This window comes from Sylvia atricapilla, chromosome 24 (genome assembly GCF_009819655.1).
Source record: "Sylvia atricapilla isolate bSylAtr1 chromosome 24, bSylAtr1.pri, whole genome shotgun sequence".
Classification (NCBI taxonomy): Eukaryota; Metazoa; Chordata; class Aves; order Passeriformes; family Sylviidae; genus Sylvia; species Sylvia atricapilla.
In genome coordinates, this window is record NC_089163.1 from 1,667,522 (window position 1) to 1,678,880 (window position 11,359).

At 53.4% G+C, this 11,359-nt stretch overlaps 1 protein-coding gene across 2 annotated transcripts; it reads left to right on the forward strand.

Moving 5' to 3' along the window:
- Positions 1-676: 676 nt before the first annotated feature.
- Positions 677-7,628, forward strand: AK2 (adenylate kinase 2). Of its 2 annotated transcripts, XM_066335297.1 has the most exons (7): positions 677-841; positions 1,243-1,368; positions 3,129-3,239; positions 3,342-3,436; positions 4,021-4,093; positions 4,642-4,837; positions 6,808-7,628. In XM_066335297.1, the coding sequence occupies exons 1-7, from the start codon at positions 728-730 to the stop codon at positions 6,813-6,815; spliced, it is 723 nt and encodes a 240-aa protein (XP_066191394.1). In that variant the 5' UTR covers positions 677-727; the 3' UTR covers positions 6,816-7,628. The 2 variants fall into 2 exon arrangements, with proteins under 2 accessions (XP_066191394.1, XP_066191393.1); XM_066335296.1 differs by lacking the exon at positions 6,808-7,628 and having other exon boundaries at positions 4,642-5,045.
- Positions 7,629-11,359: the final 3,731 nt, after the last annotated feature.

Sequence of the window (11,359 nt, forward strand, 5' to 3'; positions counted from 1 at the left end):
TATCTCTAATCTTCCTGTGAGGAAATCCTTCCTAAAGTCCAACATAAACTTCCCCTTGCATAGCTTAAGGCTGTGTCCTCTTGCCCTGTCTAGCTGCCTGGGAGACAAGCTCGACTCTCACTTGGCTCCAAATTCTTTTCAGGTAGATGTAGAGTGATAAGGTCACCCCTGAACCTCCTTTTCTGCCCGTTTAGCCGCCTCAACTCCCTCAGCCGCTCCTCATCAGACTTGTACTCCAGCCCCATTGCCCTTCTCTGGACATATTCCAGCAGCTCAATGTCCTTCTTGAGCTGACTGACCCAGAACTGGACGCAGCAACTTGACCCCAGGACTTGGGGACAACTCAGGACGAGCGCGGCGACACCGAGCCACCCACGTGGCGCCACAACGCCCCGCCCACCACCGAATCAACCACGCCTACTTCAGCTATAACCACGCCCACTTCATGCTAAACACGCGCGGCTATTTGCCTATTCCATCCCCCTCATTTGCATGCCCCGCCCACGAGGCGCTGTCCCCGCCCACGAGGCGCTGTCCCCGCCCACGAGGCGCTGTCCCCGCCCACGAGGCGCTGTCCCCGCCCACGAAGGCGCTGAGGCGCTGTCCCCGCCCACGAGGCGCTGTCCCCGCCCACGAGGCGCTGTCCCCGCCCACGAGGCGCTGTCCCCGCCCACGAGGCGCTGTCCCCGCCCACGAGGCGCGGCCCGGGGCGCAGTCGGTGGCGGCCATGGCTCCGAGCGCGCAGGCCGGCGGTGGCCGCGGGCAGGCCCCGGCCGCGGGGATCCGCCACGGCATCCGCGCCGTGCTGCTGGGCCCGCCCGGCGCCGGCAAGGGCACGCAGGTGAGGGCGATGCGAGCGGGAACGGCCGGCGGGATCGGCCTTCCCCGCTGCCGGCACTCAGCCTGTGACCCCCCGCGTGGAGGGACGCGGGTGTCCGGCCTTCCCTTTGCCCGCCGAGGGATCGGGATGTGCGGTGTGTTGGTGTGGCCCCGGGTCTCCCTGCGGGGAGTATCCCGTCTCCAGGGGCCCGCTGGCCGGGGCTCTTTGTCCTGGATCTCTTAGTCCCGGGCTAGGGCCGGCCGCGGGACCCGGTGTCGCTGAGCACCGGGGCTCTGTGCCGGGCCCTGCCACGTGCTGGCCGGTCAACGACTGTCCCGCTGCCGCGACAGGGGGGACAAGGCCCTGCCGGGGCGGGATCATCAGCCTCCGAGGTCCGATCTCACCTCTGTCCTCTTCTGCAGGCCCCGAAGCTGGCCGAGACCTACTGCGTGTGCCACCTGGCTACCGGCGACATGCTGCGGGCCATGGTGGCCTCGGGCTCCGAGCTGGGCAAGCGGCTCAAGGAGACGATGGATTCGGGGAAGCTGGTGGGTTGTGGGGAATGTGCTGGGAGGGGACACGGGCTGGCAGCACCTGGAATGAGAGCAGACAAAATCCACCTCCTAATTAGAATTGTCTCATTAGTGTAGGAAGGCAGATTGTAGGGTGAAGGCAGGGATGGGGGCTTTCTTTCTATCACGCTGCAGGAGAAGCATCCTATACAATCATCCTTCTTCAAAATTACTATTTGCTTACCGGCAGCCTGTGGCCTTGGGTTGTTTTTATCTTTTAGTGGGTGCGGTCTGACTGTCAATTTTCTGGCTCCTGAATACTGAGGTGACAGTGTATCCTTGGAGCTGCAGGATGTTACAACCCTGCTTTGTGGCTCCTGTGTCTCTTCATGTGATACCTGAGCTCTAGGTATCACTTCAGAGGGTTCATCTTCATCCCAGCTCTTGCATAAGCTCGATTCACCTGTAGCTGTAAAGTGAAAATAGACCTAAAGGTGTTGCTGTGGTAGTTAAAGCAGCTGCTGTGTAAGAGAGACACGAGTTAGAATCTCTGACATTCATTTTTTGAGGGTCTCATTATCTTATCCTAATGACTGAAATATCTCAGGGAAACTCAAGGGACCACAAATTGCAGTGACTTGCCCCAGCGTGGGGCAGATCTCGAGCATCACTGCGGCTGCCACGGGCTTGTAACACCCCAGGGAGAATCCACAGGCCCCAGATGGGGAGAGCAGCCTTATCTCACTTCTGCTCAGAGCTCATTGCAACACCAAGCCTGCAATACCCAGCTGGTTATGAAAGATAGGGACGTTATCTGGCCAGCCTGGTGGTATCTGCCACGTGTGTGTGTGTGTGTGGCAGGCAGCTCCAGGCTGCTCCACGGGTACATCTCACAGCTCTGTGATAACTCAGCTGGGAGCACAGCAGCATTTCAGGATGGGGTTTATGCTCAGGATCTTCTTTTCCTCAAAAAGTGTAATCACGAGGCACAGAAGTGACTTGTTGCTTGCCCCCACGCTGCTTGCAGGGCTGTTGTTTGTGTGTTGTGACAGCCTGGTCCCCAATCTCGCTGGTTCCCAGCTGTGTGTGCTGGAGAAAACAGCACTGCTGAAGAGAACTGCTCCCAAATAAACAGCTATTGTTGGAGCTTCAGCATCTGTGAGTGCTGCAGTGTGGAAAAGGCACTAATCCCAGTGGTATGCCGAGATTGTTAGATGGGAAAAAACTATCCAGTGAAGCCAGAGCTTGTCAGCAACTGTTGGGCTTTTACCTTCATACCAGGTTTATGGGAGTCAATGAGCAACTCGCCTGCTCTGCCCTTCCTGCCCAGACCTGCCTCCCGAGGGGGATGTGTAGGTGAAGGTACAAAGTAACAGGAAATCAGGCTTGTGTTGATATTTTGTATTGTGAATTGGTTTTTAAAAAAATAATAACCTAAGGAGTTGGAGCTGACAGCGTTCCTTGCAATAAGGTAACCTTTGTAACAGTGAGGTTACAGAGCTGGTTGGTCCAAGTCCCTGAGCAAGCTGGAGTGTCCCTGGGGTGAAATGTGGCCTTGCCCATGTCCTGGTGTTGCAGGGAGTGCTGCCCCGATGTGGGTGGGTCTGAACAGGCAGCCTGAGCCTTGACATGAATCATGGAGTCACAAAATATCCTGAGTTGGAAGGGACACAGCAGAATTATCGAGCCCAACCCTTGGCCCTACACGGGACAACTCCAGAAATCCCACCCTGTTCACAAGGTGTGTGTAAATCCAGGGTGTCCTTTGTGACAACATACCTGTTTCATCTCTGCAGGTGAGTGATGAGATGGTGGTGGAGCTGATTGAGAACAACCTGGACTCTCCTCCCTGCAAGAATGGGTTCCTCCTGGACGGCTTCCCACGCACAGTGAAACAGGCAGAGATGGTATGGGATCCCCTGTTTGGGGGCAGCTCCAGCACCTCCTTCCCTCAAAAGCAGGGGTCCCTGCTCCCTCGGCCCCTCTGAGGTGGGTGTTTGCTGTTGCAGCTGGATGAGCTCCTGGAGAAAAGGAGAGAGAAGCTCGACTCCGTCATTGAGTTCAGCATCCCCGACTCCTTGCTGATCCGGAGGATCACTGGACGGTAATCCTTCTCTCCCAGTGCTCAGTGCACGGGTTGGGATTGCCTAGTTTGTGGGAGAGCATCCTAATTTCAGATCCCAGGTTGTCCTCCCAGGTGCTTAGGGCTGGCAGTAATGCTGGTTTCTATTTCTGCCCTGATTTCTTGCCTGTTTTTCTATGCCTGGGGCAGCCTTGAGCAGAGCCCCTTCCTTGCCCTATAAATCAGGGATTTCTGTAGAAAATCTCAGCTCACCCTATAAGTTACTCCTTCTCCAAAGCTATTACTGCTCCCTTACACAGGACACTGAGTGCATTTAAGCACCAGTGAACTTCCTTCAGGGTCAGGAGTGTGTTCTCTTGCACTGTTGTCCAGACCCCTTTTCCAGCAGAGCAGGAAGTAAAACTCCCTTTCTCCATCTCCCAGCGCAGCTGCTTTTCCAAACTGAAGAGGCCCTTGGTACAGAAATAACTGGAGAGAATTTTCTTACAAGTGAAAGGCTAATGATGATGTTGCTTGTGGCAGATGTTTCTGTGCTGATGAGTGGCAGGTTCAGGAGATCTTGTCCTGACCGGGCTGCTTTTGCTGACACTTCTTTTCTGTCTCAGGCTGATTCACCCAGCGAGTGGCCGCTCGTATCACGAGGAGTTCAGACCCCCGAAAGAGCACATGAAGGACGATGTATGTGAGCTCCCAAGGCCACAGCTTACCTTGCTTTGGGTTTAGCTGATGCTTTGCAGTCTCTTCCCTGGAAAAAAAAAAAACTCATTTCTTTCCTTCTCTTGTACCTTCTTGTCCTGGCTTTCTGGGGAGCATTGGGGAGCTGCTTGGGCAGCCTGAGCCGACGGCACTGGAGGGATGGATGGATGGATGGATGGATGGATGAAGGGCATGGCCAGTCTGCAGAGCTGGCCCAGGCTCTGCCAGCCTCAGAACTTGTGGGACTCTGTCCACAGCTCAAGCTGCGGTGGGTTGTGACTGGTTTCCATCCTGGGCAGCAGCTGTAGCTCCTTTTAGCAAGCAGAGTGCTGTGTGGGGAAAAAGACCACGGTGCTGAGCCCTTCTCTCTTCAGTGACTGCTCTGCTGGCTGCCCCGGGTTCTCTCCATCTCCCCCGCACACCTGGGGTCTCCTGTGCAGCTCCACCTCGGAGGAGAGGGAGCAGGGAGAGAGAAGGGGGGAACATCCCAGGCTGCAGCTCTCTGGAGACTGTCCCCTTGCTTCTCCCAGGTCACTGGAGAGCCCCTGATCCGCCGCTCCGACGATAACGAGACGGCCCTGAAAACCCGGCTGAAGGCCTATCACACCCAGACCTCCCCCCTGGTGTCCTACTACAGCAAGAGAGGGATCCATACGGCCGTGGATGCCTCCCAGTCTCCCGACGTGGTGTTTGCCAGCATCCTGGCAGCCTTCACCAAAGCAACATGTAAAGACCTGGTTATGTTCATTTAAGGCTCTGTCCCAGGATGGGGCGCTCCTGTTTGTTTTTTTCCTTCTCTCTTTCTCTGTCTCTGTCTCTCTGGGGCCAAGGAGGGTGAAGAGCTGAGCAGAGTAGAAGGGGAAGGGACGAGGTGATGCAGCCCAAGGCAGGGCTGTGCTAATTCTCTAATTAAACGAGCTGTTAACGGTCTCGATGTGGCTGTATGTGAACGTCAGTCTGTGCGTGGATGTTGGGATTTTGGCCTCTAGAGGCCGCAGCGAGCCCAGGCTTCAGCTGCCCGAAATGGGCTCCGCACTCCTTTGGGTCAAAAAGCCTTTGTTTCAGCCTAGAAATGCACCTCCCTGGAAGGAACTGTACTTCCAGCTCCTCCTGGCTACCCCACAGGGGCCTTGGAGAAGGTTGGGGGTGTGGGGGAAGGATTTCACAGGAGATGGGAAGCTGCAGGATTGAAACGTGGGGTTGCTCTGTGTGTGTTGCTGTGGGAGCAGCCTGAGGGACAGCCTGCCTGCTGCTCGGGGCTAGGTGACAATGTGTTCTCTTTGTATGTGTTTTATTCCTTGTGGGGTGGCAGGTTCCTCTTCTGATGGCATTTAGGGGGGCAGAAAGAGGGCGGGGGGCTTCAACCTTTATTTATTTGTGGGATTTATAGCAAATTACTGAGATGCTTCTTGCTCTTTTTAATGTGAAATCTGTTAGAATCTGACAGTAACTGTGTGGCAGGTTGGGATGTCCTGAGGATAAGAAAAGGACTTGGGTTTTATCTCTTCACTCTTGCCTTGGTTTTGGCCAAGGAGAGGAAGATGCATTGAGCTTCTCCTGATCCCAAAGTCTAAATATAATAAAGCCTTATTGCAAAACAAATGATTTCTCAAGGCTCGAGAGACAGCATTATTAACCACTGCCTCCACGTGCCCTTGAGCTAATGACCTTTGCTGTGAGCTCATGGAAATATTCCTGTTTCTTGAGCAAATCCAGCAGCTCCATCAGGCTGTGTTTGAGGACGCTGTGTGTGCTCAGTGCCTCGGCCTTTCCAGGGCATTGTGCTGCTGTGTGGTGACACTGCAGGGCTGGCACTGACCTTTGGCCGTGAGAGATTCCAGCCCTTCCTAGAGGACCTTGCTGTAAATATGGATTGCCCAGATGAAACTTTGTCCTTTGGCATTCCATGTGTGTTTACTGATTTGAGTGTTATTGAGTATCCTCCTCTGTCTCTCTCGGGATAGCCCACTCCGTCCTGGGCACTGAGCTGCTGTGAGCTCTCTGGCCAGAGCAGATGTTTAATCCTCAGGAATCCCTTGCTCTTTTCCTTGATAATTTCTCTTTGGCCTGACAATCCCCTCTCTGTCCTCATACATCCTTTTTCCAGGGATAGAACCTCTTCCCTTCCAGCAAACTGGAAATAACACCAGCAACCAAAAGCAGTGGACTTACTGCTCTAGAAAGCACATGACTGAGGAGAAAGAAAGTCTCTGACAGTAAACAGGGCTGGTTTTGCCAGCAGGGATTCTCAGATGGCCCTTGCTCTGTCTCTGGGTTTCCTGTGGAAAAGTAACCTGGAATTGGTGTGCTGGGAGGTTGGGATAGCATTTAGGATGGGACTGGTGTGCCTCAGAAAGTGCGTGGGTTACAGCTGCCCTGGCATCTTGGGGACTAAAAGAAGTTGTGTGGAAGCAGCTTTTATTTTGAGAGAGTCAAAGGGAGAGCTGCAGCCCCCTACACTCCAGGAAGGGTTCCCAGCCAGTTGGCATTCCTGGATTTGGTCAAGGTTTTACAGCAAGAGCAAGATGTTCCCTCACTCTCCATTCCTTTATTCCTTTCCTCCTTTTTGCTCGCTTCACATCCAGCTCACCAGCCTTTTTCTTTTTTTATTTTTCTTTGCCATAAACCATGCTTAATTTTGTTTGTTTGTTTTTTCCCTAAATATTTTTTTTTCTCTCTGTTCCCATTTGTTCCAGCTGAGTGACTCCATCAAGCAGATGAGACACCACCAAACGCTGCACGCTCTGCTGCATCACCCATTGCAGCCCTTCCCTGGGTGCAGGGAGGGCAATTGGGAGGGGGGTATGATTGATGGGAGGGGGGGAAAGGAGGTGTTTTAAGGGGTTGGGGGGCTGATTTGGTCGGGTTTTGGTTGGATTTCTTATTTGGCAGAATCATTGTGAAGAGGAGGTGGCCTTCTCCTTAGAAATCATGTTTGTGAAGGCAAAACAATTGTGGAGAGGGAAACATCTCTCAGTGATCAGCTGCAGGTTTTTGACCTGTTGGAGGGCAGGGCTGGAAGTTATTTCAGACTTCTCCAGGACTTTCAGGGCTTGTTTCATGGGCTTTTGGTACTCTGAGGCCACTGAAAGGTTTGCTGTGATTTTTTTTTCTAAAGTTGCTTCCTTTCAGCGAGGACCAAAACGAACAAATGATTCATCATGTCTGAAATGGAAAAGAAAAAGAGATGCCTGGTCTTTTCCTGGAAGTTTTGTTTTTCTTGTTCTGCTGCATTCCTAAACCTTGGCATAGAGACTTCTCAAGGATTCTCTGCTGCTGAACAGAGGGGCCGTGGCTCTAGTCCAAACCTGCCTTACTTGGGAATGGGGTGGCTTTTCTGTGATCCTGACCAAGCTGGAATTCACACAATGCTGAAGAAATGCAAAAAAAGACTTTTCTTAATTGCCTGCGAAAATAACACTTAATTGGGGGAGGTTTATTTGCATTTCTTTTTTAGATCAAATGGTGCCTTGTCTAACCTCTGAATCAATAATAAAATAACCCCTTTACATTTGTATCTGGTGCTGTGTCCTCTTTGACCTGCAGACAGCGTGGAGGATGAGGAAGCGGATGACAGCATCAACTAACAATTGAGCTGGGTGGATCCTGGGGCCTGATCCTATCTCAAGGATGTTCTGTGCAGCTGGAAATGTGGCTTGTAATTCCTTTTATCTCTTCTCCTTGCTGAGTGTGTCCAATGCTTTAGATCACCATAGCAATGGTGGGTTTTTTGCTGGTTCTCTCTCCTGTTTCTTCCTGTGTAAGGCTGAAAACACCAAGCCCCTGTATATCCTCTCTGTCCAGAGCTCCTTGCAGTATTTTAACTGATGTAATCCCTTTTTTCCCTCCTCCCTTTGTATCTCCAGTGTGTGGAGGAGCTGATGTTATTTCCTTCTCCTGCAGCAACTGGAAGCCACATTATTGTGTCTTCTGTTTCTGCCTTTCATACTTTGCTGCATCCCTCCCTCTCTCTAAATTTACAGGGGAAAAAAAAAAAATCTGTCCTAATGCAGGGAACGAGAGCATTTCCTGGCCTCCCTTTCCCCTGCCTCCACAGAGACTCTGACCCTCTGTGGTATCCCAGAGGAGGCTGTTCCTGATGGAATGATGGAGGTTTGTTGTTTATCCATGGTTCTTGCAGCCCTGCATGTGTTCAGGCAGCAGAAAGGGTTGGGCTGCATGTCCCCATTTCCTGCAGAAATTACTGGTTTTCCAGCATAATTGGGCTCTCCTGCTCCTCCGCCAGTCTGTCTCTGTGCTCAGGTGTTTTCATCACCTCTCTGTACCTCCCATTACCATTCTTGTGCCTCTCTGGCCTTTGTGGTGTTCTTCTCTTGTTCCTTTTGATGGTGGATGTTAAACTGTGCTCTTCCTCCTTGTCTGGGATTGTGTCCTCTGCTCCTTGCCTGCTGTTGTTTTAAAAACCTGCTCTGCCTGCTCCTCCTGGCTTTCTGGTCTGTGGGATGGAGGAGCCTTGGCTCCTCTGAGCTGGGCTGCCTGTGTTTGATCCTTACCTCAGTGTGGAGCGTGAAATGGATTGTTGGGGAGCTGTGGGGAGGCTGCAGTGGGGAGTCTGTGAGCTCAAGCCTGGATCCTGTGGAGCTGGATCTGTGCTGTGACCTGTCTCTCTCAGGCTGACCTTGAATGTTTTCCACAGCACACGATGCTCTGCAGGTGCTGTAAATTCCTTCTGCTCAACCATTTCGTTCCAGCAAGCTGCTTATCAGGCACTCTTTTGAAAACTGTGTTCATATTTCATACACACAATTATTCAGCAACTATAAAAGGGGAAAATTCCTATTTATAGCACAAGGACCAGCATCAAATAGGACACTGAATTCTCACTGATAGAGGAAGTGACCTGTTCTCTAATGCAGCAATATTTCTGCTGAAAAGAAACAGCATCTTGAATGGGGGGAGGGATGAAAGCCCTGGGCCATCTCTTTCCATTAAAAATGTGCTGCAGTCCTAAAAATGTATCTGCCCTTCTCCCTTCCCAGTGAAACCATTTGAGACAGGGATTGCAGGAAAACCTTTCACTGTGGATTTGCGGTTAGTGGTAATGAGCCCACCGACTCCTGATGGTCTGGTTTGGAGCTGGGCTTAAGTTTCTGATCGATAACCTGATCTCTGACCTTGATGTCGGGGCGAGGAGGAGCCGCTGCAGAGATGCCTGTGGGGAGTTTGTGCCATCACGCTGCTCCTGTGCACAGCCCCGAAGGAGCGAGCACGTGGGGCTGAGGAACAAAGAACTGCCTGGGAGCGAGGAATGGAGGGAGTGGGAAGGTGGGAAGAGCTCAGGGGACAGCGCTGCGGGTAAGGTGAGAGCCTGTTTGCTCTGAGCCCGCTTCCCCTGGGCTGCCTCTGCTCTCCTTCCAGGTACGTGGAGCCACAAGGCCATCACTGGCCGCTCCCTGCTGCTTGTCCCCTGCTGTCGCCCTGTCTCTTTGGGAAGAGCTGCAGTGGGTGATACCAAGCGAGGCCCCGGGAGGTGGAGGAGCAAAGGATGGGATTCCCCTTGCTGTCGCTGTGGCAACGCTGGGCAGGGAAGCAGCAGCAGCAGCAGCGGGATGCTCTGGGCGGCTGCGTGGCGTGGAGGGTGCGCTGGGGAGGCTGCGGGGGCCGGGCTGCGCTGACATCACGCGGGGAGGTGGCGCAGAGGGAAGGGGAGTGGGAAAGAAGAGAGCGGGGACACTGCGGAGGGGAGAGCGCGGCACCGGGAGTGGGCTCCGGGGACAGGTAAGGGATGCCCGGGGGCAGCGGGGCACGGGGGAGCTCCACGAGCTGCTGTGGGATCAGTGAGTGCCTCGGCATCTCTCGGGGTGATGGGGTGCTGGGGGACGGCTCCTGGGCAGCGGGAACATTATACAATACCTGAACAGCCCGGCACAGCAGGGTTTGGCTGTGGGACAGTGAGAGCAGGTCAGAGCCCAGCTGGCTGGTGCAGAAACTGGTGCAGATGCTTCCCCCCAGGAGAGCAGTGTGTGTGTCACTGGTGCTGTACTGGGAAGAGCCAGGAGTACCTGCACTTCCAGAACAGGATGAAGGGACTGGAGAGCAGCCCTGGTCCCTGGCTGGAGAAAAGGAGCAGAGTTCTCCCTAGGGATTAGAGCACGGATCATCGATGAAATGAATCAGAAGTTTGAGACTCCATCCCCTGAGCTGCATCTATCTCAGAGGAGGCTGTGGGCAGAGCTGGTGCACTGGGACCGAGCCCAGCAGCGCGTTTGTGGTGGGAATCCTAAACTGCACTTCCCCTGCCTGTGCAGCACCAATAGTTCTGGGGAAGGCAGCCAGGGGCGGGGGTACTGCCAGGAGCTGTGTGGATCCTGGGGATCTGCAGACCTGGAAGGCAAAATAACAAAGTCCTTGAAGCCTCTCTGCACGTCGTGTCGCCTTTTAGCACAAGGGTTGCATAACGGGATCTGTTTTGTTAGCAGAGGGAGCAAGGGTGACGGTCACCTCTGCCCTGCAGCAGCCCAGTAATACCTGTGTGCTGTGCTGGCCCGTGGTCCTGAGGGGAAACTTCATATTTTTTCTTAATCCAAGAGTTGGGCTCATTCTTTGCTGCTTGTGGCTTCCCAGCTCTGATCCCACAGTAGCAGGGTGTAGGGGCTCTACACCTACACTCAGGCTACGCAGCCTTAGCAAACTGAAAAATGAATTTGTGAGCACCCCACTCATCTGTGCTGATCTGATTCTGGCCCGTCAGGATTCTCAGTGTGTGCCTGAGTGAGGAAAACACATCTGGGGTCAAAAGCCCAGTGTTGGTAACCCCAGTGGGTGTCAGAAACCAGTACGGGGATGGAGATGGAAGAGGCACAAAGTAGAAACCTTTCTAAAAAGAAGTAGAAACCTTTGAAATCCAAGCACAGGGAGAAGCCAATGCTCCTGTCAAGACCATTTTGTTGAAGCAACACATTTCCCATGGCATTTAAAGAGCTGGGGGGCCGTGACCCAGTGGGGCCATGGAGAAATGCAGTCAGGAGCGCTTGAGAGCCTAATTGCAACAAGAAGCATAAATACTCTTTAATTAGGGAAGCAATTGCTGTGTGTGATGCACAATCCTTCCCCACCAAGGCACGGATGCTGGGTCTCCTGGGACCACTTGGGAGTGGCCCAGGTGGCCATACTGCCGCTTATGGGATGGAAACTGCCAACAGCAACAGCTTGTGCTGCTCTGTGGGGCTTCTCTGGGAGCAAGGGAGCCCTGTGCTTGGAGGGTGACAGGCAGTGCTGTCACCCAGG

What these genes read in the sequence shown, in the direction of transcription:
- AK2 (XM_066335296.1), top strand. Translation starts at nt 728, where the DNA reads ATGGCTCCGAGCGCGCAGGCCGGCGGTGGCCGCGGGCAGGCCCCGGCC. An exon ending in CGATGGATTCGGGGAAGCTG is followed by an intron (nt 1,369 to 3,128) that starts GTGGGTTGTGGG and finishes TCATCTCTGCAG; the next exon opens with GTGAGTGATGAGATGGTGGT. An exon ending in ATCCGGAGGATCACTGGACG is followed by an intron (nt 3,437 to 4,020) that starts GTAATCCTTCTC and finishes TTTCTGTCTCAG; the next exon opens with GCTGATTCACCCAGCGAGTG.